The sequence below is a fragment of the Tamandua tetradactyla genome, chromosome 6 (genome assembly GCF_023851605.1).
Source record: "Tamandua tetradactyla isolate mTamTet1 chromosome 6, mTamTet1.pri, whole genome shotgun sequence".
Taxonomy (NCBI): domain Eukaryota; kingdom Metazoa; phylum Chordata; class Mammalia; order Pilosa; family Myrmecophagidae; genus Tamandua; species Tamandua tetradactyla.
Window position 1 is genome coordinate 17,383,051 of NC_135332.1, and position 27,962 is coordinate 17,411,012.

The 27,962-nt window shown below is 60.0% G+C and overlaps 1 protein-coding gene across 8 annotated transcripts; it reads right to left on the bottom strand.

Annotated features, from left to right (window-relative positions):
- Window positions 1–27,962, bottom strand: RHBDF2 (rhomboid 5 homolog 2). Of its 8 annotated transcripts, none has more exons than XM_077163930.1 (20): window positions 26,400–26,508; window positions 23,395–23,484; window positions 15,480–15,657; window positions 12,456–12,618; window positions 11,591–11,715; window positions 10,260–10,455; window positions 9,962–10,165; window positions 8,895–9,023; window positions 8,409–8,527; window positions 8,041–8,235; window positions 6,123–6,234; window positions 5,807–5,881; window positions 5,519–5,680; window positions 5,060–5,169; window positions 4,852–4,915; window positions 4,661–4,755; window positions 4,409–4,484; window positions 4,128–4,228; window positions 3,835–3,988; window positions 2–1,906 (listed from the first exon to the last, which is right to left on the bottom strand). In XM_077163930.1, exons 4-20 carry the CDS (start codon window positions 12,597–12,599, stop codon window positions 1,487–1,489), a joined length of 2,481 nt encoding a protein of 826 aa, XP_077020045.1. In that variant the 5' UTR covers window positions 12,600–12,618; window positions 15,480–15,657; window positions 23,395–23,484; window positions 26,400–26,508; the 3' UTR covers window positions 2–1,486. The 8 variants fall into 8 exon arrangements, with proteins under 8 accessions (XP_077020038.1, XP_077020045.1, XP_077020040.1 ...); XM_077163925.1 differs by having other exon boundaries at window positions 15,480–15,661; XM_077163923.1 differs by lacking the exon at window positions 23,395–23,484 and having other exon boundaries at window positions 1–1,906; window positions 12,456–13,665; window positions 15,480–15,661.

Below are 27,962 nucleotides of genomic sequence, written 5' to 3' on the forward strand. Positions count from 1 at the left end.
GACCAGCCCCAGTAGCCTCTTTGCCCTGGCCTCACCCTAGTCCGAGTGGCAGGGGAAGACGGCAAGTTCCTGTCGGGGTGGGGAGGGCCAGGGCAGAGAGAATGACCTCCCCCTGGGGGCTTTTCCCAGGCCCAGCCTGGCCCAGAGCAGGAGCGGCATGTCCTCCAGTCTGTCCTCTCCAGGTCTCGTGGACATCCGCTTTCCACCCGAATCGGGCTGGGTTTGGTGAGTGGGGCAGGGCAGAGGTGTCCTTGAGTCCGTGGCTGAGCTTGGCCCTCGATCCCTGGAACCCTGCAAATCCCCCGGGCAGGCCCCCTCGGGCAGGTGGGCAAAAGGGGCTCGGCCTTATGGAGGGGCCCAGTGCTTAGGGCGGCCCCCAAAGCAGGGCAGAGAGGTCTGCAGCCTGCAGGGTGTCACCTCCATCCTGGGACCCTCCTGGCTGCGCCCCCAAACTGGCACTGGCCCCTGCCCTCAGTCCAGCTGGGATCCTCACTGCCCCACTGTGGGTGGGGTCCCTGGGGCTCACAGGACTCATTCTGCCATCTCAGGGGCCCCTCCAGAGCCTGGGTGTGGCATCTGACCCCAACCCAGTTCTGGTCCCACCCAAACCCCCGCAAGCCCCACAAGTTTCCTCTGCCTTTGAGCTGGGCAGCTACCCCAACCTCCCGTTGAAAGCCCCCACCTCCCTCCTCCACGGCCTTAGAGTCCGAGTGTGGCACTCAGCCCTTTCCACAAACAGCAGCCTGGACACTTTAGGCGATGTCCATATGGTTAGTATTACTTTTAAAAATCACGACTGTAACACAGACTGGTAAAAAACAGGCCTGATGGAGCCTTGTACAGCCCTGGGAGCAGGTCCTGGGGTGGCCCAGCCTCCACCCCAACGTGGGTGGTGGGTGAGGTAGAGGGAGGTGGGGCCAGGGTGGCTGGGGAGGGGGTGCAAATGACCCCCGCCCCCCCCCCCGTTCTGCTGAGAAAAGGCCGGGGCTCCTGGCGCCCCAGCCTAGCCGCCTCCTGGGGATTCTCTGCCCCCAGACCAAGGCTGAGCCTCCCCACGCTGTCACCTGGGCACCTCGGGGCACGAGGCACAGTGGACGCGGGCGTGGGGTGTGGGGCTCCCAGGGAAATGGGAGGGGCCCGTGGAGGAGGGTCCTAGACTGCAGCCCACCCTGAGGTGCTCCGGCAGGAGGACACATTCACAGTGACAGCCAAACAGAAGGCAGCGGCCCGGGGACCCCCACCCCCAGGAGGCGGGCCCCGAAGGGGGCGTGTAGGAAGGAGTGGGGGTGGGGCCTGTGACCTGAGCTGCTGAGAACCAGGGGCTCTGGGGGGGGTCCTCCGACCTGGGCCGGGGACATGGCCAGAGAAAAGGGGGTGCCTTTGCTCCCCAAGAAACCTGCCACTGTGGAGGGCCGCCCCAACACAAGCAGCAGCCGGGCCCCAATGCCTCTGGGCTCGGGGTGGGCCTGGCCCCCGCGACCAGCGGTCAGTGCAGCACCTGGTCCAGCTCGTACTTCTCGCAGAAGCGGCTGGTGAAGGGGAGGCAGGTGAGGTACTCAATCCAGGGCCAGTGCACGGGGCAGACGTAGAGCCAGATGACGAGGGAGGCGAAGAGGCCGCCGAAGACGAGCAGCGACACGAGGATGAGCGCGCGCTTGCGGCAGGCGTCGCTGGTGCCGAAGGTGATGTAGGGCAGGAAGGCGAAGGCCAGCAGCAGGCCGCTGATGAAGCCGAACACGTGGGCGATGTTGTCGATCCAGGGCAGGAGGCCGCACACGAACAGGAAGAGCACGACGGCCGCGAGGTTCAGGAAGGCCTTCCAGGGCCGCTCCAGCAGCTGCCAGCTCTGGAAGAGCTCGACGAACAGGCAGGCCAGGAGGCCAAACTGTGACCCGGCCGGGCCCACCTGCCGGGGAGGTCGGGGGGGGGGGGGGGGGACACGGCCTGTCACTGCCGGGGCCTGGGAAGGGGAAGCCGGGAGGCCCGGGGCAGGGGAGGGGTCGCAGCACCCTGTCCTGTCCCATGGACCTGAAGGCCGCTGGAGCTGGGGCTGAGCAGACTGACGCTGGGCCTGCTCTGTCCACTATTTCAGCACATTTGGAGCACCTACTGCATGCCCAGCGAGGGTCCCAGTGCAGGAACACTGGCACGTGTGCTCCCCGCAGTTCACAGAGCAGAGGAGGCAGAGGCTGGACAAGCAAACTGGATGTTAGGGTGAGGAGGTCAAAACACTGCAGCTTCTGCAGGTCAGGGAGCTGGCCATCTCATAGAGCTCAATTTATAGATCGTAAATTGTCAGTTGAACTGCATCCCCCCAAAAGGATGCTCTGGGTTCTAACCCCTGCTCCTGTGAAGGTGACCCTGCTTGGAAATAGGACCTTTGAAGAGGTGTGCTGCTTTGACTCTATTATGTACCCCAGAAAAGGTATGTTTTCATTCCAATCCAACCCTGCAGGAGCAGCCGTTTCTCCTAAATGCTGATTCAATAATGTAGGTTGAAATCTTCTGATTAGATTATCTCCACAAAGACGTGACGCACCCAACTGCAGGTATTAACCTTTGATTACAGGGAAATGTGACTCCACCCATTCCAGGTGGGTCTTGATTAGCTTACTGGAATCCTTTAAAAGAGGAAATATTTTAGAGAAATGACAGAGCCTACAGAAGTCTCAGAGCCAAAAACTCCAGAGCAGAGCTGACCCAGATGCAGACAAGAGGAGAACAGAGACATGCATGTCTGGAGATGCCTGGGGCCCAGCAGGCGTGGCCATGAGAGGCACTCAAGCCACAACCTGGAGAAGCAGATGCCAGCCACGTGACTGCCCAGCTGACAAAGGCACTCCTAACCCTTCCTTGAATAAAGGTAACCTCTTGTTAGTGCCTTAATTTGGGCATTTTCATTGCCTTAAAAATGTAAACTTGTAACTCACTAAATTCCCGTTTTTAAAAGCCATCCCAGTTCTAGCATTCCAGCAGCTAGCAAATGACCCAACATGAGGACCCAAGGTGAAGTCAACCTAGATTTAGGGTGGGCTCTAATCCCATGACTGACCTTATAAGAGAGGAAATGTGGACACAGCTGGACAGAGGGAAGACGGGCTTGTGACAGGACAGAGATAAAGGTATGTCATGAGCCAAAGAAGGCCACGGGGCCGACACAGCCTTCACCAGAACCTACAGGCTTCCAAGGGCACGTGGCCCTGCTGACACCCTGATTTCCAGCTTCCAGAATAAATGCTGCTTTTTTTTTTTTTTTTTTTTTTTAAAGACAGAGAGAAGGAAGGAAGGATAGAAGGAAGGAAGGAAGGAAGAAAGGGAAACATTTTTAAACATTTTCTTGTTTTATTGTATTCTGTTTCTCCGTTTTTTGTTACATGGGCTGGGGCCGGGAATCGAACCGAGGTCCTCCAGCATAGCAGGCAAGCACTTTGCCCGCTGAGCCACCGCGGCCCGCCCAATGCTGCTGTTTTAAGCCCCCAAGTTTGTGGTACTTTGTTAAAACTGAGACAGAGGTGTACTGTCAGGTGGTGGCAATTAGGGAGAGAGATCAAGCAGAGACTCTGGACAGTGGTCAGAGAAGCTCCCTCTAGAAGATGATGTTTGAGCAGAGAGGGGGGTCAGGTCTCTGGTGACCCCGGGGCATTGGCTGCTCCCCGCTCCCCTGGGGATCAGGGATGGGCAGTAGGACCCAGCTTAGCCATGTGCAGCAGGGCCTGGCAGGGGACACAGTCCCTCTGGCGGGCAGACGGGCAGGGAGCAGCAGAGGCCACAGAGCTTCCTGCTAGAGAGGACAGGTTCCATCCTCTGCCCCCACCCTGTCCCCCAGGCTCCTACCTCAGCCCGGTACGGGAGGAAGATGGCACTGGCAAGGTTGCCCGTGATGCCGCTGAGGATGAAGATGATGGCAATGCGGTGCCAGCCAGCCAGCTTCTCCAGGTCCCGCAGGATGGTCATTTGGAAGACCACGGACACAAGGCAGTGCACCACCCTGGGAGAAGGAGATACACACCTCCTACAGCCATCAGCTAGGCACTCCGCACAGTGGGGTCTGGCAGCTCGTGCTGTGTCACAGCTGGGGGTCCAGTGGGGTGGCCACCAGGGGTCCTGGGTGGCGAGAGGCCTCTTACCCCGCGTGGAGGAACAGGGACAGCCAGAGCCTGTAGAACTGATCGGGGACCTCAGGGTTGAGGAATGGCAGCAGCCCACACACCTTGTCCAAGCAGTGCACCTGGGGAAAGCGCGGGCCGGTCGGTGCCCTGCCAGGCCGGGCCCAGCCATGCTGCCTGCTGAGTCTGCAACCCTGACGTGCAGGCCGGGGCCAGAGGGGCACCTGGGCTGATGCAGATACCTGCAGCAGGTGCAACCACGCATGCCCTAGCTCAGGTAAGCTGCCGGGGCCCCAGCTCACCTGGGAGCAGAGTGTTGCCTCTTCGTGGAAATAGCCTTGCATGAACTTGCAGTACTCCCGGGTGGTGATCTCACAGCTGGGGGGCGTGGAGGCAAGGGGGGTATCATCCCTGAGAATCCCTTGCCTCTGCCCACCTCTGGCAGGACGTGAGTGTCTGGTGCAGAGCCTGGTGTGGGACCAAGTGTACACCAGGGGCACCCGGGGCTGGGGCTGGCAGGGAGGGGGAGGATGTGGCTCCTGGAAGGTGCTGACCTGCCCTTGGTGCCGATGCAGCAGGGTCGGCCCTTGACCTGGCAGTCCATGTGCAGGAAGCCCGTGTGGTTGCTCCTGGCCTGCTCTGTGCAGATCTGCAGGGAGGGGCGGCGACCGGGAGGGTGGGCCTGGGCAGCAGGCAGCACCCCACCCCGACCCTTCCTGGACCCCGGTCGCCCACTGGTGCTCACCGGCCACTTGGTGATGTCATCGGGCCAGATGTGGGCTCCACTGGAGGCCGGCTCCTCGCAGGTCCTGGAGGTCAAGATCAGAGGGGCCGAGTGAGAGGCAGCGGCACCCCCCAGGCACCGCACACCCACCAATGTCCTGGGGGTACACAGACGGTGATGCGACATGTCAGACCCCATCCTCTCAGGTGGGGGCAGGTCCAGGCCGCACCTGGGGTCCTGGTGGCACACGGCCCCTGAAGTCCGCTTCTGGTCCATTTCAGACTTGTCCATGGGGGGCTCAGTGTCATCCTGCCACTTGACGAAAGTGGCCAAGGTCTCCTGGAGGACGGGGGAGGGCTGGTCAGGACAGGCAGGCTCTCTTTCTCTAGGTCGGGGTGTATCTTGTTTTCCAGGGGTCAGGTTCGTCTCCCAGACCCCCACCCCTTGCTTCTCTGGGGCTGCGGAAGGTCGGGCCCATTCCGTAGCAGGCAGCTCCCTCCAGAATGGGCCGCTGCGGGGGCATCGGGGGCTTGGGGGCACAGAAGAAGCAGGGAACGTGGTCCTGGCCTTGAAGGGGCCCGTCCCCAGCGCGAGGATGAGAAACCCAGCCAGGGCAGGGCACTTGGGTTCTGGAGCGGGGCTGGGGGGTGTCGGAGTCCCAGGGGGATGATGGCCCCCAGCCCCCCACCGAGCAGTCCTTTCGCTGCGTCTGGATGCAGCCCGAGTGGTCGTTCTGCACGCAGCAGCCCGACTCCCGCTCCAGGTCTCGCTCCCGCAGCACCAGCTGCTCGATCTGCTGGTCCTTCCGGATGCAGGGGGAGAACTTGGCCCCCAGGTGGATCAGGTCGATCTGGGGAGAGCAGGGCAGGGGGGTGAGCACGGGCCCAGGTCTGGGAGGGTCTCCCCTGAGGCACACGGCTGGGGTGATGGGCAGAGGGGCCCCTGCTTAGATGCTGGCCCTGGCCTGGCCCCTTACTGAGCTGGGGCCGATCCAGAAGTTCTCCTGCTGGATGTACTTCACGCTCTCGTACACGCCTTTGTTTCTCAGCACCTGTCGTGAGGGAACAGGAGGGAGGCATGAGCACCGTGAGGTCCTGGTGGGGGAGGCCCTGTCGGGAGAATTCCCCACTTCTGGTTGCAGACATCTGGCAAGGCCCTCCTGCCTGGGGAGGGGACCATCTGAACAGCAAAGGGATAAGTGGTTCTCGGCCAAGGTGGGGCCAGGCTGGCACCTGGGAAGGCCTGGGTGGTCCGAGGCAGGGTAGGGCTCCCCTTCCTGCAGCCTGACTCACCAGCTGGGTGGTGACGTGCTGGGCAAAGCCCACGGGCGCGATTCCGTATGTGCAGATCACCAGCAGTGTGACGATGATGTGGACAGAGGTCAGCCAGTAGGTGAAGTAGGGCCTGTGTGCAGAGCTGAGCTTGGGGCCCGGCCAACAGCCCACCCCCACGGCCACCCTGGCACAGCTGCCAGCAGCTCTCCTGGAGGCTCTGCACTCATCCCATTCCTCCAACTCATCCTTCACCAGCTGCTGGAGCTATTTTTTAAAACATACCTCTGAAAATATTCAACCTCCCTATTTGGAGAATTTCTGATATTCTTGCAAGCAGTGGGGACAACCAAATCAATAGGCTGAGCCCCCAATCTTGGGGTTCATCCCTATGAAACTTATTCCTGCAAAGGATAAGCTAAGCCTGCTTAAAATTAGCCCTAAAGTCACCCCCAGAGAATCTCTTCTGTTGCTCAGATGTGGCCTCTCTCTTTAAGCCAACTCCGCAGGTGAACTCCCTGCCCTCCCCCCATGTGGGATGTAAATCTCCCTGGCAACGTGGGACAGAAATCCCTGGATAAGCTGCAACTCAGCATCGAGAGACTGAGAAAACTTTCTTGACCAAAAGGGGGAGGAGACAAAATAAAGTTTCAGTGGCTGAGAGATTTCAGTTTGAAGAAGTTATCCTGGAGGTTATTATGCACTATATAGACATCCGTTTTCTAGTTTATGGTGTATTGGAGAGACTGGAGGGAGATACCTGAAACTGCTGAGCTGTGGTCCAGTAGCCTAGATTCTAGAGGATAATTATATAAAGATACAATGTTTACAATGTGACTGTGGGATTGTGAAAACCTTGTGTCTATGGTCCTTATATCCAGGGTATGGACAGATTAGTAAAAAAAAATACGGATAAATAAATAAATAAAAGGGGGGACACAGGGTAAAATAAATTGGGTAGATGGAAACACTAGTGGTCAGTGAGAGGGAAGGAAGGGTAAGGGGTATTGTATGTATGAGTTTCTCTTTTGTCTTTTTATTTCTTTTTCTGGAAAGATGCAAGCGTTCTAAAAAACAATCATGGCGATGAATATACAACTATGTGATTTAGTGTGAGCCACTATTGCACACCAGGTATAGAATGTACGTGTGTGAAGATTTTTGAATTTAAAAAAAGAAAAAAGAATAAGCAATTAAAAACAAAACGCACCTCTGAGCATCTCTCTCCCTGGCTTAAAACCCTTTGAGGGCTTCCTGCTGCCCTTGGGATCAAGTCCTGAATCCCCCTGCTGCCTGCCAGACCTTGCTGCCTTCACCTGCCACTCAGGCTCCTTCCCACCTTTCCTTCCACAGTACCCGGAACACACCTGTTGCCCTGCACCCGGGGCCTCTGCACACTGTTTGCGGTGCCGAGGACACCCTTCCAAGCTCCCTTTACCCGGCGGACCCTGCTCCGCCCGCCTGCACCATCCTCACCAGCTGTGCGCCCCCTCCTCTGGCCCCGTCTCCAGGACACTCACTGTACCTGCCATTACCCAACTTTGTGATTTGGGGTCCGCTGTCCTGGACAGCTGCCAATCGTACACTTGGTGAGAGTCACCCATCCCACCCCATCTGCCCTTTAGCTTCCCCCGGTGCTCCCTTCACTCGCGGTCACGGCTTCTAACCGCTCCACCCCGCTGGGGCTCTGCTCCCGGGGCGTGCGGGGTGAACCCGGGCTGACGGCTGTCGGAGGTGGCTGGCCCAGGAACCCTCCCCCAGGGCCCTCCGAGTCCCCTGCCCGCCCCCTGAAGGCAGGGCGCACCCTCACGATGGTCTCCCGTCTCGGGGTGCGCTTCCGGAGAGGCCCGAGAGACTTCGGAAGCTTCCAGACCTCCTGGCCCTCCGCCCCCGCCTGATCTGTACGACGGCGCCCCCCCCCCCACCCCGCGCCCCGCACCTGTGACTGTCGAAGGCCTCCAGCTGCCGCTGCACCGTGCTGCTGATGCTGCGGCGGTAACTGCGGTTGAGCCAGGCGCCCACCACGCCGAGGCCGTAGTGCCGCTTCTTCCGGTCGAAGGCGAAGTGCTTCACCTTGGAGGCGATGCGCCTGCCGCGCCGGGCTGCGGGGACCGGGGCGCGGCCCTGCTCCCTCCTGGTGCGGACGGCACCGCCCGTCACAGGTGCACCAGAGGGCTCGGCTAGGGGCTGCGGGCTGGGGGCTGTCGTGGGAGTGGGCGGGCACGGCTGCAGGCCCCGGGGGAGCCCCTTTCCCCGCTGGCCGCCTCCCTCCACCTGGAGAAGGGACTCCCCACCTCCAGCACTCACAGCGGGATTTGCACCCCATCAGGGGAGACAGGGGAGACCAGGTGTGGGGCCCCGCGGAAGTAGCTGGCTGAGAGTGGGGGGGACTCAAACACATCATCGGGCATGGAGCTCATTTCTTCCTGGGGTAGGGTGGGGTGGGATGGGGGCATCAAATGAGACATGTAAGGAGTCACGAGCCCCAAGTACTGCCCAACACCCCAATGTGAGGACAGACTTGGCTTGACCTAGCACAGGGCTGGATGACAGGCTCTTCAGGAGGAAAGTGGGAGTTGGTGGGACCCCCCTGCAGCTGGGATCCTCTTCCTCACTGCCGGGCCCTCTACCCCTAGCTCCTCACTCTGCCTGGGTCAGAAAGATGGGGCCCAACAGCTCCATGCGCTGCCCCCTCCCCACTGGGGCCTTTGGATTTCTTGGGGGCTCCTGGCAGGACACACACTAGGCCAAGGTCCCCCTCCCAGCCCAAGGGGGCCCACACTCCATGCTTGCCTTACTAAAAAACGAGGAGTCAAACGTGTCTGCCCCATCAACCGCGTCCTCTTCCAGGAAGCTGGGGTAGGCAAAGCTGCGTTTGACCAGCCGGGGCCGCTGGCCAGTGGCATCCAGCACCGAGCGCCCCTGGACAAGGGACAGGGACCCAGGCATCAGGAGCCCAGGCGTGCCAGGCCTGCCCCCACAACTCAGGGTCCCCAGCCTCCCACGCCAAAGGAAACTGTCAAGGGGAACGCCTTGGCAGGGAGAGCCTGCCCAAAGTGCAGACTGTGCCGGAGATGGAGATGGTAAGAGGCATTCCAGAGAGCAGAAGCCCCGGCAGGAAATGGGGCACCAGCTTCTCTGCTGGCCCTGGACATGTCACTTGACCATGTGGCCCCTGCCCACCTTTCTGACCTCATCTTCTGCTACCTCTGCCGTCACCATCTCTCACTAAAACCTCACCAGCTTACAAACTGCTCCCCCTAACTCCAAGCCTTGGCACATGCTGTCCCCTTTGCTTAAAACGCCATTCCCTGCAATCCTTTCCTGCTGAACTTGTCTTACTTTCTGGGATTCAGCTCAAGTATCACCTCCTCCATGAAGACTTCCCTGTTATGAGCCCCTCTCCTGGGGGAGATGAGGCAGTCCATCCTTCGGACAGATCCCAGCACTCACCACACTAAATGGTGACCCCTGCCCCTCACCCTTGGCTGGGAGCTCTTCCCAGCAGTGACTCTGGCTCATTTAATTCTGCACTCCACCCCCCTGTGCTATTATCCCACGTAATAGGTGCTCAGTAAACATGGGTGAATGGGGGGCAATGAACATCTCACCTCCTACTTCCCCAGCTTATGGGATGGTGCAGAAACCAGCTTCTGGAACTAGAGAGGCAGTGGGGGGATCCAGAGGGAATTGGGAAGAAGATGAGGGCCTGGTTGCTGCCTCAGCGGCCCCTCCCTCTGCCCAGAGATCCCAGCACATTCCCTGCCCCTGGCACAGAAAGCAGAGCCAGGGGGAGCTCTGAGGAGAAGGAGAGATGGAGGGGAGAGCTGGGTGGAGGTGGAAGTGGGGGATGCCCTCACCTTGAGGAGGGCAGCAGCAGCCTGGAAACTCATGTGGGCTACAGACATCCTCTTGCGGCGGGGCAGGTGGGAATAGGCTGAGCGGACACTGGTGAAGGAGGTGAGGGACAGCACCCCTGGCGTCAGTGGGGGGTGGGGGGCGTGTGGCCGGTCCACTTCGTCGGGGTGGCGGAAGGCCCGGCCCCTGGCCAGTGGATCCACAATCTGGAAGGGATGGAGGTGGTAAGCAGAGGTGACCCAACCCCTGGCCAAGCCTCCCATCGGCTGTCGCTTCCTCGAGCCCGGACTGAGCCCCAACCTTGGGCATCTTGCAGGGCTTTGGAGACTCGGTGCCCTGGAAGGAAGGCACCTCCTGGCTGGGCAGCTCCAGGTCCCGCTGGCACGAGGCCTTCAGCTTGCCGTAGCGCACGCTGCAGTGGTGCAGGCTCTTGCGGTGCCAGTTCTGGCGCTTCCCTTCCCAGTCGTCGCTGACCCCAAACCACTGGGCTGTGCCCCTGCAAGAACAGAGTCAGAGTGTGTGCAAGCTTGCACACCCAGAACGAGCCTGAGTGTGTGACAATGCATGTAAGCATGTATGTGCACATGGGGAAGTGACATGAAAGGGTGGCGGTGCACAAATACACACATGTGCATGTGGGAAAGTGAGGTGAGAGGGTGACAATACACTTATGCATGTGTGTACATGTGGGGAAGCGAGGTGAAAGGGTGACAATCCAGGTGTGAATGCATGTGCACGTGCGGAAGCAAGGTGAGAGGGTGACAATCCAGGTGTGCATGTGTGTGCACTTGGGGAAGCGAGGTGAGAGTGTGACGATCCAAATGTGCACGTGCGTACACATGGGGAAGTGAGGTGAGAGGGTGATGATCCAGGTGTGCATGTGTGTGCACGTGCGGAAGTGAGGTGCAAGGGTAATGATCCACGTGTGCACACAAATACATGTGTGAAAGTGAGGCGAGACGTTGACAAAACACTTATGCACATGTGTGCACATGGGGAAGTGAGGTGAGAGGGTGAGGATTCAGGTGTGTACATGGGGAAGCGAGGTGAGACGGTGATGATCCAGGTGTGCACGTGGGAAAGCAAGGAGAGAGGGTGACGATTCAGGTGGGCACATGGGAAAGTGAGGTGAGAGGGTGACAATTCAGGTGTGCACCTGGGGAAATGAGGTGAAAGGGTGGCGATCCTGGTGTGAACGTGTGTGCATGTGGGGAAGCAAGGTAAGAGGGTGACAACCCATGTGTGCCCATGTGTACCTGTGGGGAAGTAAGGTGAGCACATGACGATGCAGGTGGGGAGTAGGAGGGGATAAAGAGCTCCCCTTGAGCCACTGCTTCAGAGCCCCATGACCAGATGGGCCGAGGCATGGCTGGGCCCCAAGTGTGGGGAGCTGGGCTGGGGAGGCTGTGGGAGCCTCTCTGGAGGCCAGTGGTCCCCCAACCCCACCAGGCCCCTGAACCCGACCCCTCTCAGCCTGCATGCTGATTTCCTGTAAAGCTCCCATCCTGCTGGGCCACTCTCTCCCCATCTGGGAGTGCTGTTAGGGTTTTCACATTTCAGTTCTGCTGCTGGCCCTACCTGCTCCCTCCGGAAAGATGGGGAGGCGGGCGGCTGGGGCATGGGGGGCTCACTTGCGGATGCTCTGTGACAGGGAAGCCTGGCGGCGGAAGCTGGGGGGCCTCTCCGAACTCTCCTGCCATCGTCCCCGCGGCTCCTGGAGGCTGACACTCTTCAAGTAGGCGGGGTTCCTGGGCCTCTGCGGGGGGGGGGGGGGGGCGGGAAGGGAGACAGAGAGGAAGTGCCTGAAAGCTGTCACCTCGACCGACCGAGCCCAGATCAGGTGGCCACGGCTCTGTGACTTCATGGAGTGCAAAAATACTACAGGAGCAAACTCGACCCCAGTTTGGAACCCAGGAGCTGCTTTCATTTCAAATTTCCAATCCCCAGGTCTGATGGCTTTCAGGGAGCCCCAGCGCGCATTTCCCTCCTGTGCAACCCAACACGCCTGCAATACACCATGTATGTCTTTGCATGTCCTCAAAAGCTCTCTGGGGGAGGCAGCACCAACACAGCTCCCCTTTGTGCCCCAGGCTGTGCAGAAGCCCACGCTGCTCTGAGCCTGGTCCCAATGAGCTCTTTATGGAGCAACAGTCCAGACTGTTGGAAACGATGATTCATTCCCACTCCACCAAAGGAAGCAGCGTGGCAGAATCAGGCTGCTGCTGCTGAGGTCTTAGGCCCCCACACCCCAGCTCACACAGCCCTCCCCCCCGGGGGCTAAACACTGGGCCCAAGAGGTGAGATGAAAAGGGCTTGTCCTCAGGCTGGGCCATCCAGGCCACGGCCAGCCCCTGGGTTAGGGCTTCCTCCCTGGGGTGTTTTGGGCTCAGTGAAGGTCCACACGCAGCTCCGGCTCATGGAGAAGTGAAACCACCCAAGACGGGGGACCTGGGCACACCTGTCCCCTGGGGCAGGGTGGGCAGGTGGCCCCCTTACCTGGGGCAGCATGCTGTCCTGCTCGCCAGCGACCTGAGTCTCGGCTGGCGGGATGGTGATGGACAGATTGGGTGGCTTCCGGCTCTGCAGGCGGCTGCCGGACCCTGAGGGGACGCTCCCACCATTCTGGTCAGCCGAGGCCATGGTGGGCAGGCAGAGGGGGCTGGAAGGAGACAAGGCAGGGGCCGTGCTGAGAGAGGTGCAGCCCTGGCTGAGAACCACCTGCCCCCGGACCCGTAACTCCAGGGACTGAGCCCTGTGACAGGGAGACCACAGGGGTGGGTGGAGTACAGCGAGAAGGTCTATTTCTGTCCTCCTTCATTTGCATCTCACACCAGGAGGACTCTGGGAGGTCCCCAACTCTGCATCTTGTTTAATTTCTGGTCTCTGTAGTCAGACGAGAACCAAAGCCAGGGAGGGGCATGAGGGCAAAGGAGATGGAGCTGGAGACGGAGCTAGAGAGGTTCCCGCCGCCTCACCAACCTGGCCAGGGCCAGTGGGGGCAGCTTCCAATAGACAAAGCGCTGCCTCTGCCTCTGTCCTGGAGCAGAGCTCAGGGGGGGACGAGCAGGCCCAGGGCAAGCTGGGGAACTGAGCCACAGCCGGCACCCGCCGTAGCTCCTGGGGCCAGCCGAGTAGGGCGCACAGGGTCCCCAGGGGAGCGCTGCCAGGGTACAGGAATCTGCAGCTCAGCCTCCTTCCCAGGTCCAAGGGAAATCTGCTGTGAGCTCCCTGTCCCCTGCAGCTGCTCACAAAGATGAGTGAGACTGATATCTGTTTGATACTTTTTTCTTTTCATGGTGGAAAGATACGTTCACGATAATGATGATACGTGCTCACTGCCAAAACAAATGCAGAATACAGAGCAGAGTGAACTCCTGGCCTGCCCGTAACCTCATTCACTACAGATGTGAGCTCTGTCCACAGATTCTTCCAGATGTCTCTCTGATGTAACTCTGAAGTGGACACACCCCTGCACTCTCTCTTACTTTTTAGCTCTATATTGTGGCCCTCTTTTCCCTGTCAACACCCGCAGGCAATTCACCTAGCATTGCTGATGAGCCCACTGGGTGGGAGGGACTGTGATTTACTTAATTCCCTGCTGATGGTCATCTAAGAGGTTCCCAGGGTGAGGTTCGTGTCCAATGTGGTCCTCAGTGGCCCTTGCTGAGGTCACGTGTTTGCTTGCACATTCTCACAGGACAAAGTTCTAGAAGTACAATTGCGGGGTTGAAGGTAAATGCGTCTTGAATTTCAATGGCTCTTGCCAAATGGCTCTGGCGAAGGAGAGTTGGCAATTTGCCCTCTGTCCAGGGCTTTTCCACCCTCGTGCCACCAACCTCCCTGCTCCTGTCTGATCACCCCTCGCCCCCCACCCCTGAATTAACACACTCGGCCTCTTTTGAGTCTTCTCTTCATCTCCTGCAGCAGGACTCTTCTCTTGTTAAAATCCCCAACCATTTCCTCCCCCCCACTCCACTTCCCAAAGCTCCTGGGGGCAGGGCTGGGTTTGTTTCTGCTTCTCCTCCCAGGAGGCCAGAGGCAGCCACTCCCCTCCCCAGGTGTGGGTGCCAGGCCTGGGCGTGCACATCTGGGGGAGGGTCACGCAGAAGGCCCTCAGCTAGGGCGTGGGGGCCAAGGAGCAGACAGGCAGGTGGGAGCCGCTGAGCGTGGCTGCCGCTCCCCCTCCCCCCACGCCGACCTGTCCCCCCAGTGCTGCCACCACCCCTCAGAGGGCAGATCTCAATCCCCAGGGCTTCCCGGCCCATCACCTGCTGCCCTACACCCCCTCTAGCAACCATCCTGCACGCAGCAGGGGGGTCACCTCTTCCCATCATGTCACCGGCTCGCTCAACATCCCAGGGTTTCCTGTTCTTATTTCAAATAAAGTTCAGACTTCTCAAAGGGCTGTCTCGGCCCCATGTGGCCATCTCCTCCCACACTTGTCCTTGTCCCCCGAGACCTAGACATGCAAAGAGACAGGGAGGTGGAGGGTTGAAAGCACAGACACCCCCCTCGCAGGGATACCCCCAACCTAAAGCAGGACTCAGGCGGACACCAGTGTTCAGCCGGGGCAGCTCACACCAGCCGAAAGGCAGAGGCAACCCAACTGCCCATCAGCAGACGCCTGAACAAACGTGGTCTGCACACCTGGTGGGAGATCATCCAGCCGTGAAAAGGAGTAAAGCACTGATACATGCTGTACTATGGGTGACCCCTGAGGACATAACGTTGAGTGAAATAAGCCCAAAAGACAGATGGTATGATTCCCCTTATAAGAAACATCTAGAATAAGCAGATTAGCAGAGACAGGAAGTAGATTAGAGGTTACCAGGGGCTGGGGGAAGGGGGGCATGGGAGTCGATGCGTAATGGGACAGGGTTTCTGTCTGGGGAGAGGAAAGCACATTGGCGATGGCAGCACAACATTGCGAGTGGGATTAATGCCACTGAGGCATGCACTTAAAAATGGTTAAAATGGGAAATCTGTGTTAATTTATGTTCCCACAAATAGAACAAAACTTCAAAGAGGCTCAGACTGGAGCTGGCAGCCTGGGCTTGAGGTCGGCTCCAGGACGCGCTGGCAAGGGTGTCACTGGCCTCCCGTGGCCTGGTCCTCCCAGTACTACAGGGGTCATAAGAGCCCCTCCCTCGGAGAAGCATTCGGAGGGTCAGATGAGTGAATGCACGTCAGACGCTCAAGCAAGGGCTCTGTACACGTTTGCTGGCCCTTTGCCTCCAGACTGTCCCACTGTGGAGTGGGCTGCTCCTTCTCACCACTCTGGTCCCAAGTGGCATGACCCCTCCTCTGAGAAGCCCTCCCTGACTGCCTGGAGCAGCCTCGTGCACCCTCTCTCCCTCCATCACTTCACCCTGGTTACTGCCCGTATTCACTTGCTGCCGTATTCACCGCTTTATCTCACGCCAGAGAAGTGCTGGCCCACAGCAGGCATCGGTATTTATTGAGAAAAGAACGGGATGAACGAAGTGGACAGTACCTCGGCCCCGCTGCCCAGCTTCCTACCTTCAGAGGCTGGGCTCGATCCACAGCTTCCTCAGTCTTGTGGTGGGTGTCTTTACAGCATGTTCTAGTCCTTTCTTCACTTGGCACAGGTGCTCTGGGCTTAGCCTTGGATGGACAGCTGGATGGCAGGAGGGACCGTCGGGCCTCAGGTCAAGCACAGCAGCCTCCCTGCCGCTCACTGCCTGTAGGAAAGGAAGTTTAGGCTAAAGAGGGAGGGCGGTCTGGGGAGCCACGGGAGCTGGGAGCACGACACCATTGTATCCTTTGGTCCTCTGAGCATCAGTCTCTCCAGCTACAAAATGCGGCTAGTCCCACCTGCCCCCAGACCATGGGCTTCTCATGGTGCCGAGCTTGGCACTTCAGGGTGTCAGCCAGGGGCACTTTCATCTAATCACCTACAACTGGCTTTGGAGAGAATTGCTGGGTCAGAACCAGATTGCAGCTGGCCATAAAAGTTGGCTGGTCTCTATCTGCCTTTCAGAAGTCATGAATGGGGCGGGGGTACACTTTGCCAGCAGCAAGCCTGCAGCAGTTCCTCCCTTGAGTCAGACCCCAAGGGCTGCTGGGAAATGCTAAGGGGGCAGGGTGGGTTTCAGGGCTCTCATGCACGGGCCTTGTCTGGCCCTTTACCACATAAGCCCACTTGGCCCTCCAGGCCCCTCCCAGGCAGATGTTACCATCCTTCCATTTGTAGGAGAAGAATGGAGGCTCAGAGAGGTTAAGTAAGTTGCCCAAACTCACCCAGCAGGATGGAGTACAGTAGGGACTCAAACCCAGGTCTGTCAGTCTCCAGAGCCTGAATTCTCAGGAAACAGGGGCCCTCCCTCCCTAAAGTGGGGTACACTTGGGCTAGCAGGTCCCCCTTAAGGAGTTGGAGGAGAGAGTCCAGCCTGGATGGGAGCTTGGTCCAGACCACCAGTGCCTTCCAAAGAGTGTTCCTTGGAGCCTGGGGTTCCCCAGAGGTGTCCGAGGGAGTACTGTGGGGTGACCAGGAGGCTGGGGTCAGGTCTAGGCCCCCTTCTCATTTCGCTGGGCAGCTCCCCTTGACGCTGGACCCGGGCCTCCACTGCTGCAGGTCTCATCCATAGCTGAGAGGAGCAGAGGATGCAAGAGGCACCGGGGGTCATTCACAGGGCAGAGCTGTGGCCCCAGGACACTTCGGGTTTCTTTAAGGCTAGACACACAGGTGTGGGCATCGCTTCCTCGAGTTCTACAGCGCCGGGGGGTCCCTGGCCCGACACAGGGTGGACTCGCCATGGACAAGGACACTTTCAGGGGCACGGATATGGCTTCAGGCAGCCGTGGACCACGGCGTCGCGCAGGGCTGGCCCTCCCCACCCCAGGAGCCCTGAGGACGCCACTCTGCCGTGTTTCTGCGCATCCTCTGGGGACAGGGCTAAGACAACAGCCGCGCCTGGGACCTCGGTACGGAAAGTTCCTCAGCTCGGCCTCCTCTGGGACCAAGGCACAGTGAGAGGGCACCAGCCGGGCACTGCCCTGGGGAACTGGCACTAAAGAGAGGAGGTAAGATCCATCTGGAACTCAGGGCTGATTGCCCTCCCCCAACCCCAATCAGCACTTGGTGCCCCCATCTGCACCTGGAACACCAGTCTCCACCTCCTCTACCTCGTCAATACCTACTCCTCTTTTAAGGAAAGTGCTGCCTCCTCCAGGAAGCCTGCCCTGTCATCACCTGACCATCTCCTTCTCACCTGCCCTTACACAGTACCCTGCAAAGATCTGCCTATGTGAGTATGTCACCTATCTAGCCCCAGGCAGCACAGGGTAGCCCCACTAACGACTCACAGCTGGGAGCAAGGGAGCAGGGGTGCATGGCTGGGCAGTGGGATGGAAGGTCAGGCTGCACTGACCTGGACAGAGGCTGTCTCCCCTAGTCCTGCAGCCGGTACAGGAAGCAGGTCCCCTGGAAGCTCCACGTGAGTGCCACCTGCTCCCCGTGGCCCTGGGTCGGCACCCACTGCAGGGCTGAGGACAGAGGACTGCCCAAGATGAGTTGCCAGTGGGACCCCTATATGCCCCAGCCCAGACCCCCCCATCTGGCTCCCTAGCCCACCACCGGCACTGCATTCATTCTGGGGTGCAGCACCCCAGAATGCAGTCGGTCCCCCCGCCCACTGCAGAGGCCATGCTGCCCCCTGGCTGCAGCTCCTCATCCAGCGCCCGTTTGCTGCTGGCATCTGTGCCAATTTCCCCAAGGGAAGAAGGGCAGACACACCCAAGGTCGGAGGGCTGGGGAGACTAGGCAAACCTGGCCTGACCGGAGCCTTAAAACCACCTTTGTAGGGTGGTAGCAAGAGCCGGAGGTAACAGCCACAAGCCTGTAAACGGCTTCAGCACCCACTCCTCCAGGCCTCAGTTCCCACCTCTGTTAAATGAGGGATTTGGACAAGGTGATGGTCCAGTACTAAGATCCATGGAAAATATTACTTCTCCAGGGCAGAGGGAAGGCCCTACTCACAAGACTACACACCACCCACTTTTCCAGAAATGGGTGGCCAGGGGAGAACGGGGCCAGAAGCCCAGCCCCTTCCTGGAGCAGTGGTGGGCTGGCAGGTGCCTGGAGCAGGGGTGGGGGCTGTGGCCCACTCAGGGCCCCCCAAAGCTAGCTCCAGGGTAAGGAGAAGCCAAGATGGCAGACACCAGGGAGAGAAAGTTCCAGAGTGTTGGGAGTTGCCAGCCCATACTTACCTCCCACACCCAAAAGGGCTTGCTCACTGCAGAGGAAATTGTGACATCCTGGGACCAGGCTTTCTGACCCAAAGACTCATATCCGTTCTCTCTGAAATCCCCAGGCTCGCCTCAGCACCCTACTTGGTGGTACGGGGAGGTTGAAGGCCCACCCCACCCCCAGCCAGACCCCAGCTGGCTGCCACCTGCTCAAGCTGGATCCTGTCTCAGTTGGGTCTCCCTAGAAAGGGCCTTCAGCCCCAACTCTGGGATAGCCAGGAGACCTCCAAAGTAGCCTGAGTAGAAGGGCTAGGGGTTAGGGTGGGCTAGTCCCTATTTCCTCCTCCTTCAGGGTGGGGTCCAGTATAGGGTGGGGATGGGGCAGAGCCAGAGAAAAAGCAAAGTGCAGACAGAGCTCGAGTCAGCTGCCCTGGCTGGAGTCATCTGTACCCCACCCCACCCGAGGCCAGAAGCCCACCCCCAGCTCTCCAAGTAGCACTGAAAGGCTGTGACCCAGCCAGCAGCACCCAGGGGCACAAGACAGAGGTGCAGACTCAGAAACCAACTAGCCACTGGAGAATCCAGTTCTCCCACTAAGGGCGGGGCTGGACACTCCCAACCATGCCCGGCCCCAGTCCTGCCGGGGGAGGCAGGTGTCCCAGCACCCACACAGCTGCATGCCCACCTGTGCAGGAGGGGTCAACTCCCCCAGCCCAATGCCCGGCCTCGCTAGTGACCGACAGAGTCCCCACCACCCCCACACCACGCAGAGCAGAGCACAAGCAGCAGCTGAGGCCCCGGGTGGAGGCAGGTGGGAGTTGCCACCAGGGCCAAGCCTGCGTGTAGACAGAAATGGGGACGGAAGGGAGGGGACACACACACACACACAAAGAGCTAACCCACTAGCTGTAGCCAGGAAGTTAAGGGGACCTGAGGGGAGGGGTCAAATCCCCAAGGAAGTGAACACACCAAAAACCTGGCCCCAGAAGTTACCTCCAGCCTGGCTCGTGCAGGTGCTGGGGCTGTGGGCAGCTGCGTGTCCCCAGATAGCCAGCGGTCAGGAGGGGCGGGGGGCGGCCACCGGGGCTGCTTGGGACCTGTCACAGCTAAATCACCCGGTGACAGGGTCGGGGGCCAGGACGCGGCTGCCCTCCCCTGCTTCCCTGCCACTGAAACCGAAACCTGACTCTCCCTGTCTGTGCCCCTTCTGGGAACCGGATCATTTTTAGAAAGCAGCAAAGAGGAAGCAGGGCCTTCGCCCACTGTGCAATCCCCGGCAGAACCCCTGGTTCTGCTGACCTCGGGGAGTGGCCCCCGCCCCCAACCGAGGCCGGGGCCGGAAGGAGCAGCATGTTTCAACGCTGCCGTCTATACCCGCTGCCTGCACCTTCCCTTCCTGCAAAGGGCGGAAAGCGGAAAGCAGGCAGGCTGAGGGTCTGGGGACAGGATTTGATTGGGGGGGGGGTGGAAAAGGAGAGAAAAGAGGGAAGGAAGAGGAGTGAGCAGCTGCAAAATGCCCTGGCTGGAGCCAAGGGGAAAGGGGACTCCTGCAGTGGGAAGAGCAGCTCTGTCTCCAGAAACCAAACAGAAGCTCTGCCCCTCCCTCCTGGCCACCTCCCGGCCACCTCCTGAGTCCCCTGCGAGGCTGGGGCTGGTGGCAGGTGGCAGGTTGGCGCTGACGCAGCACAGCCCATCGGCTGGGACTCAGTGAGGGAAAGTGAAACTGCCTGGAGGGTTGGCACTCCACCCCAGGCTGTGTGCCCCAGACCCCTCCTTGCCCAGAACGCCCCCTTCTCCTGGCCCCCCCCTTAAGGGCTGGCTCCAGAGCCAAGCCAGGCGATGTAAGGACAGCCACCCACTGTTTCTTCGGTCTTTCTCCCCGCAGACCCAGGGCCCCACGCTCCCCTCAACCCAGTTTAGGTGCTGTGAGCTGACCACAGATGTGGGAGGTGGGAGCTGGTTCCAGGGAGCAGGGTGTGAGCGTGGGGGGTGGGGCACCTTGTCCCAAGAATGGCTCAGACCCCTGGCCCCTCTCCCAGATGTCCTCCCAGCTTGTTACCAAGCATTCGTCCTGTGCTTAGGGCCTGGGCCCGGGGAAGCCAGCTACGCTGGGAGGGCTGGGCAGTACACCCACAGCCCAGGTGGCCCAGGGGTGGACAGGGCAGGTGCCACAGGGGATGGGAGGCATGGGAGCTGGATCCGAGATGCTGCTGGAGGCAGGCAAGGGAGGGTGGTGAGCAGAGAGAGGGGGCCACTGGTGGGCCCGGGGACCGCAGCCCTCCTTTCCCCAGATGAGAGGCCACAGCGCCCTGAGCCTGGGGTCAATGGCAGGTTTTTAGCGGAGGGCAGACGGAGGCAGAGGCAGTGGCCCTGTGGTGGGGTGCAATGCGCGCAGCCCGGCCTCCTTTAGGGAAGCTGCATGTCCTGCCCTAGCCCTACCCTCCGAGCCGCCTCAGGGAGGGGGTGGGGGGAAGCAGAAGCCAGCCCTGGTCTGTACCAGCACCAACCCCAGGACTCAGTGGGGTCTGCAGAGGGCTGTGCTTTGTTCCAAACACTCACGGGATTTGCCTCTCCTAGGATATTGGGAAGATGGGCTTTTGCTGTCTTTGAAAACAGCAGCTGCCAGTGGTCGGTGGCAAGATGGGGTGTAGCATGAGGGATGGGGAGCGGGGGAGGGGGGCGTTTCACTCCTGCCGGGGGCTCCCCGACACCAAGGCTTGACCACCCCACATCCAAGGAGAGTGGTTTGTCTTGTGTTTTCAGGGTAGGTGTCCACCACACTACAGCCTTGCTTGGGGTCGGGCTGCAGACAGGGAAGATGAGGTGAGACAAGGCAACAGTCCCTGTCCTAACTGCTGTGTGACCTTGGGCCAGACACTGAATGTCTCTGAGTCTAAATCTGCTTAGGTATAACATGCTAGGTAAGCTCACAGGGGTCTCGAGATGACCCTGCCATGTGAGGTCCCTGAAACCTAGGTGGCTTTGTCACCACTATAAAGGGAGAGGGACAGAGCCTCGCCCAGCATCGCCCAGCAATCAGGCTGGGGTCTCTCCTGCATCGTGCCCGAAACTCTGGGGAGCAGACGGCGGCTCCCGGGTCCCCCACCCCGACTCACCCAAGATGGAGCACTGGGTGCCCCTCACTTCCAGAGGCCAGGTCTGCTCCTCTCTATACGAGGCCCTTCACAGGGAGGGAACATGCCAGGCAAACACTTTTCAGCTTGTAAACGATCATTAAGGAGCTAGTAAACCCGATTTCCCAGAACCCTGCCCTGGGGCTCGCTGCTTCCTGGGAAGCCGGTCCCAGCCCTGAATGGCTGCCAGGGCTTCAGGGCATCTGCACGGGGATCCCTGTCGGTCGGTCCCCGGGCAGGCTCGGGAAGCCACCCGCCATCCTGTGCTTTGGGCCGCATGGGGTTCTCTCACTGAGCAGAGCTGGGGGGCAGAGAGCGGGCCTTCACCTGCCCACGGGGAGACCCTGGGCAGATTGGCTTCCACTGTGTGCAAGGGACACTGCTCGCCACTCAGTTCCTGGGCATACAATAACCGGGACCATCAGAACCAGCAAGTGAAGTGCCAGCAATGAAGATCAGATCATTGAAGTACTTAACGTAAAAATATGTAAACATATTTGTGGTAGTGATTTGCTTATCTTTTTTCAAACTGTAAGTTAGACATTCTAAACTTCACAAAATTAATGAAAGAAAAATTCTGGGTATTCTAAAGACAGTTTCAAAATGTGTCAATATCTGTCCAGTTTTGTATCATCCACTCCAAATATCTCCATTGGCCGGGAGAACAGAGCTGGAATAATTTTATACAAAACTTTTATTTATTTAATTTGTCTCAAAAATAATATATTATTAATGATTTGTACCATAAATTAACCGTTCATTACTAGTTAATAATGAATCTGAAAGACAAAACAATGCCCACCACACTATTAAAACATGTAATGAGTAAATCTTAAAAAAATAAAAAAATAGCTGTTAGCAGCTTCTGGTCCTGGCTGACCTCTGCCCCCAGAACTCACTGGGTCTCTGTGTCCCCATTCCACAGATGTGGAAGCTGAGGCCCAGGTGGTTGTTATCTGCCCAAGCTCCCATGGTTGGGAAGTGGGGGGCTGCAAGCCCAGCCCGGGTCCTGTGTTAACTCCACATCCTGCAGCCTCCTGTTCCCCTGAACCTGGAGAGGGCTGTGGTACACGAATGGGCCAGGGCTGGCAACTCTGAGAAGTTCAGGGGCTCACAGCAAGTTGGGGGTGCAAGGAACTCACAAGTTCCTTCCAGTCACCCAAGCAGAAACGACACCCTCTAACGTCTGGGGAGCAGCTGTCACTTTATCAAACCACTTTCCGTTTAATCGAGGCGGCCAGGAGGCAGGGGAGCAGAAAGCATCCTTCCCGACGCGATAAGTCAGAAAGCTAAGGAGGAGGCTGCTCTCCCTCCTTCTCCGGCGCCAAGGACCACTCCTCCTGGACCCCACGGTGCTTCTCCCAGCCCTCTCTTCAGGACCTTCGGGAGGACACCCTGGAGGTGACAACCCAGGCACGGCCATTTAGAGTGAAAGCTGCTTCTGGCCAGGGACATCGGGCACAAGGCCATCCGGCCACCACACGGGGAGGCCCTGGCACAGGCTCCGGGGCCACCGGCGGAGGCAGAGGGAGAAATCCAAGGCACAGTAGCCCAGCCAGGGGACCAGAGCCGAGGGCAGTGCCTCCCTGGCACCACCACACTACCACCAGCGACACCTACGCTACCAGGAGTGGGCGAGCCATCCACACCCTGCTTCTCCACTCACGCACGGCCCCCGCAGATACAGCCACCTCTGCAACATGACACCCACGGGGGCTCCCAGGAGGCATGGCTCTGTGCTGAGTCTGTGCCCAGGGCTCACAGCTTCCCAACAGAAGCTACTGCCATTCTGCTGCCTGACGGTCCTGTCGCCCTGCTCGGACCACAGCCAGGGGCCGGCCTAAAGGCTTGCCATCAATTACTGCTGGGACCCGCAAAGCCCTCCCAGGTAGATGATTGCTTCCCTACCGCACAGCTGGGGAAACTGAGGCCCTCACCACGCTCTCGGAGATGTTGGTGCCTGCCAGCCTCTGGGACTTGCTTCTTGGGTCCCAAGCTTGGAATTCACTCTGCCCCCCCCCCAGGGCCCCCTCCCTGCTCTGCGGACACCATGCCCCCTCCACCTTCCAGGCCAGCACCCCCGATGGGCCCACCTGGTCTGCACTGTCCACTCAGCTCAAGCCACGTCCCTTGACGTTCCCTCCGGCAGCTTTTCAGCTGTCACCAACTTGGCGTCTGGGTTCCTGGATAAATACACTTAATGCAAAAATGTGGACACTGGGGCTCTCTGTACTTCCCTGAAGATGACAACAAAGACCAGCTTTACTTGATACCTGGCTATTTCTCTTAAGAATTCAGGGAGGCAATCATCATTTTCTGGGCTCTTGGGGAAAAGCCCTCATTTCCCCACTGCCAGTGGGCAGCTCCACCTGGCCCACGGCCTCCGCTTCCTGCCCCATGAGTGAGGTCAGCCTGCTGGGTGCACTGTTGTCCCGGCTCCTACCCCCGCCCGTCCGGCTCGGCTGCATGGGAAACCTGGAGCCACTTCCGACAGCGCAGACGCATGAGCTCACCCTGGAAATCCCCACGGTGACCAGGGCAGCATCGAGGCCTGCTCCAACACCGTGGGTGCTGGGACCAAGGGGAGGTGCAAAGGGTGAGGGGGCAGCCCAGTGCCTGCGTCTCACCTGCTGCTGTGCCCTGGGCAGGGCAGGAGGCTGGCGCCCACCCAAAGGGAGCAGCTAGGAGTCCATCGAGTCAGTGGGATGTGAACATGGACAGGAGTACATGTACACACACGTAGGCACAAGTGTGGTACACACACACACACACACCTGACCTCTTTCTGCTCTCATCTGGGGTACAGTTTATCCAGAAGGAGAGATGGGAACCCAGGAGAGGCCATGGCCGGGTCCCGAGCTCGGGCCACCGGAGGAGTAGCCAAACAGCAGAACCGAGGCCCAGGGCCCCCACCGTGCATTTGGGGTGCGATTTAGTCCTCTTCTTACAGGAACCCAGGTCCCTCCCCTTGGCAGTTGTGGGTATCTGGTGGTTCTGGGGGAGGGGGAGTGGAGGGCCAGGCAGCCGGGGTTCAAACCCTGGCTCTGCTTCTCACTTCCAGAACAGCGGAAGCCTGGTGCTCAGCCCGTGCCATGGGAGACTCACAAGTGGGAGTCATTAGTCCTATTTTTCATTCAACTGGCAACATGGGAGTCTCACACCAGCCTTGTATAGTTAGTTAAAAGACCAAAAACACACATACAAAAGGCAGCATCCCCACCTGCCATCCCCCAGGCAGGATATTATAGAGGACAAGGCCGGGTGGGGAAGCCTGGGTCCTGAAGTGAACAGGACAGGGGGTAACAGATGGGGTGTGCGGTAAGGAAACGGGAAGGCAGGCAGTGGGGTGGTCCCAGCTCTGCCCACAGACAGGGCCGGTTCACCTGATCTGGCCCCCACTCCTGGCAGCAAGTGGAGGGCATGCTTCTCGAGCCCAACGCAAACCGTCCTGGGTCATTGCTAATGGGGGTTCCTCTGGCCTGTGGCTCTGGGGACTGCTATCTGTCATCCTGCTCCCCCAGTCATCACGAGCAGGGGGTACCTTGCTCGGCTATGAGCTGGGCCCACCCTGAGCCACTTGTCCAACCTGGGGGATCCCCCAGTCCCAGAGGAATTTTTTACTGCAGGAGGGAAGATTGGGGAGGCACAAGGAAAGATTTAGGTGTGAGTTCGGAAGGGAAAATTCCAGCAAGTCACATGGACTCAGGCATCTAGCGCTCGTCCCAGCCCTCTCCCACCCCACCTGGGGACATCTGAGCTCAAGGTCTGTGCCGCCTCACACGGGAAGCTGACCTAGGGGTAAAGCATATTCCAGGTGTCAGCTCTGAAAGGACCCCTATTTCCAGGCCTACTTCCCCTCTGCACCCAAACCTGTCTCCTGCAGGCTCCGAGGTGGACAGGGCAGAGGCAGGTTTACTGACCAAGGCTGGACTCCTGCTAGGGTAATAACTGACCTCTCCCACCTTACTGCATAGCATGTGGGCTTATTCCAAGTTCCTGCCTTTAACTTCTAGGGAAACTGAGACAGGGAAGGGACCTCAATAAGTAACTTGCTGAACCAGGTCCCGGTTTCTCAACCCTGGCACAGTACTATCAGTATTTTAGGACAGAACATTCCTTGTTGTGGGGCCCTCCCGTGCACTGTAGGGTGTCCAGCAGCATTACCAGATGCCAGGAGCACCCCCCTCCCCAAGTTGTGACAACCAAAAACAGCTCCAAACATTGCCACATGTCTCCTGGGGAGGAAACCCGTCCTCCTGGCTGAGAGGCGCTGCTCTAAAACAAGTTGCACTTTCCACTCCTCCCTCCGCCCTATGGAGAGTGACAGTAACAGGACACAGATGCTGAGCTCGTTATTTTACAGCAAATGTCACCCACTGTGGGGTCCTAAGTCCGGCCATTTGGGAAACAGCATCAGTCCGCAGATGGGGTCAACCTCTCAAGCCTTCCATCCTCAGACACACTGTGCCCCTACCAGCTCCAACTTTTTAGCTCTCTCTGTCTTTCATTGAGTTAGGGGCTAAGACCTGGGTTCCACCTCGGCCCTGAGGGGAGAGTGTCCTTACCCTAGGGGACACAGTCCTCCCAAACCTCTAATCCAGTGCATTAGAGGGGGCCAAATAGGTAAAAGGCAAACCAGGGACCAACTGTGCCAAGCCCCGGAGTCCAGGAAGCCAGTACTCCTAGGTCCAATCTCTGAGCTCCAGTCCTAGCCTTGCTCTGTGCGTCTATTCCACCTCGACGAGGCTGAACCCACAAACTGGAGCCCCTGCTCCCCAAGGCACACTCAGGAGAGAAGGGAGGGCAGAGGAGGGTCTGAATTCCAGGGGTTTCTCCGAGGAGGTCTAGACTGCGCTGTCCTCCCCTGGGCAGTCCCCTCTCCTCCTCCCGAGGTGTCCAACTTCAACCGAGCGTCGTGCGCGCACCTCTGCTGACCCCGCGGCCTGGGGGCCCTTAGGCGTCTTGCCCGCGTCCACGTGGGGCCCCGGCGCTCCGCAGAGCGGACGCCCTCGCGGGGCAGCGCAGCAGTGCGCCGTCGCCCTGGGGCTGGCTGGGACCCGATCCCGCGGCCCCGCCCGGCCCGTCGCCCCGCGCTCACCTCCCTGCGGCCCCACGTCCCCGGGACACAGCTCGGAGCAACGCCGGCAACCGCCACGGCAGGCGGCTCCTCCCGGCCGGCCGCCGCGCTCCGCCTCTTCCCTACCTGCGGGCAGGCGGCCCGGGGGCGGGGTCTGGAGGCCGGAGCAGAGCCGGGCGGCCCGGGGCGGGGCAGGGAGGTCCTGAGGCGGGACCGGGTGTCCGGGGGCGGAGCCCGGAGGGCGGAGAGGGGCCTGGCGGTCCTGGGGCGGAGCTGGGCGGTCCTGGGGCGCGGCCTGGAGGGCGGGGCGAGGTGTCCCGTCAGCCGTGGACATAGGGTCTGCCTCTGCCGCCCGCCGCGCGGCGGGTTCCGCGTGGACAAGACCCTGTTTTGCGCCGGAGTTAGTCTGTCGCGGGCGCCATCCTCTCCAGTCATTACGCCTTTAGGCGTCATCACCTCACCGCCCCTTCCCAAGAACCGAAACATCCCAACCACGGTCTCCATCCTCCTCCGTCCGGCGCCCTCACCCTCAGCCCACGTCGGCCTTTTAGTCCTCCCCTTCCCTTGAAACATTTCCCAGCCCCGCCTCCGGGAAGCCCTCCCGGAGCCCTCCCGACGCCCGCGGCTGGCCGCCCGCCTCTGCATCCATCCCCGCGGGCCGAGGCTCTTTCCGCGCGGAAGCTGCGGTCGGGCTCGCCCCCAACCCCGGCCGACGGCAGAAGCGAGCGCGGGCGGGAGGCTGGGAAAGTCGCTGCGGGGGCGCGTGCGGGCGGCGGGCCTGGGAGGCCTCACAGGCCGCGGCTCTGCGCTGACTTAGTGAGAACCCGCCTTGGCCGAAGGCCAGACCACACCGAACCTCCTGGACCCGGCCGGGGTCTAGCAGCGGACGCGGAGGAAAGCTCGGGAGGGGGGCTGGAGGACGGGGCCGGCCCACGGGTCGGAGCCTCTGCCCGCGGGGCTCGCCCCGAGCCTCCGCCCTTGCGCTGCCTTCGGGTCGCGCGCGTGGCCCCTGGGCACCAGGAACGCGCGGGTCGGGCGCTGGCGGGTGTTAGCTCCGGGTTATGACCGGCCGGGAGGGCTCTGGCCCGGGCCACCTAGTTCTAATCCCAGGCCTGCCGCTTCCTACCTGTGCGGTCTTGGACAAACCCCGCAAGACCCCTGAGCCTCGGCTTCCTTCCCCGTAAATTGGGATTAGTGACGCCACCCACGGGGCAGCGCGGGGCGCCCCCGAATCTCTAGTCGCCCACAGCACAGAAAAGCGTTGACGCCTGGTCTCTCTCCTCCGCTCCGCAGCCCCTCCACTAGCCCCTACTGGGCTGGAAACTCTGGCTTCTTCAGGAACCTCCGGGCCCCAGCGGTGTAGAAAGAATCTGCTCATCCCGAGTCTGTCGGCTCGGGTCGTTTGGTCCCTCCTCCGGACACCAGAGGCCAGACCCAGCCTCCTCCCTCGGACTAGCTGACCAGCCCGTTTCCCTGGTGGCTGGACTGGAGCCAGAGGCGTTCCTGGGGCGCGGGCCATTCTCAGCAGCCTGGCAGGGCCCTGGGGAGCCGAGGCTAAAGGGTGACTCCGGGGCCAGGGAGAGG

Bases quoted from the DNA above. Each gene is read 5' to 3' on its own strand.
- RHBDF2 (XM_077163923.1), bottom strand. From the start codon at position 12,599: ATGGCCTCGGCTGACCAGAATGGTGGGAGCGTCCCCTCAGGGTCCGGC. The intron at 11,716-12,455 runs GTAAGGGGGCCA...CCCCCCCCGCAG, and splicing joins AGGACAGCATGCTGCCCCAG to AGGCCCAGGAACCCCGCCTA. The intron at 6,235-8,040 runs GTGCGGGGCGCG...CTCTGCACACAG, and splicing joins GAGGCCTTCGACAGTCACAG to GCCCTACTTCACCTACTGGC.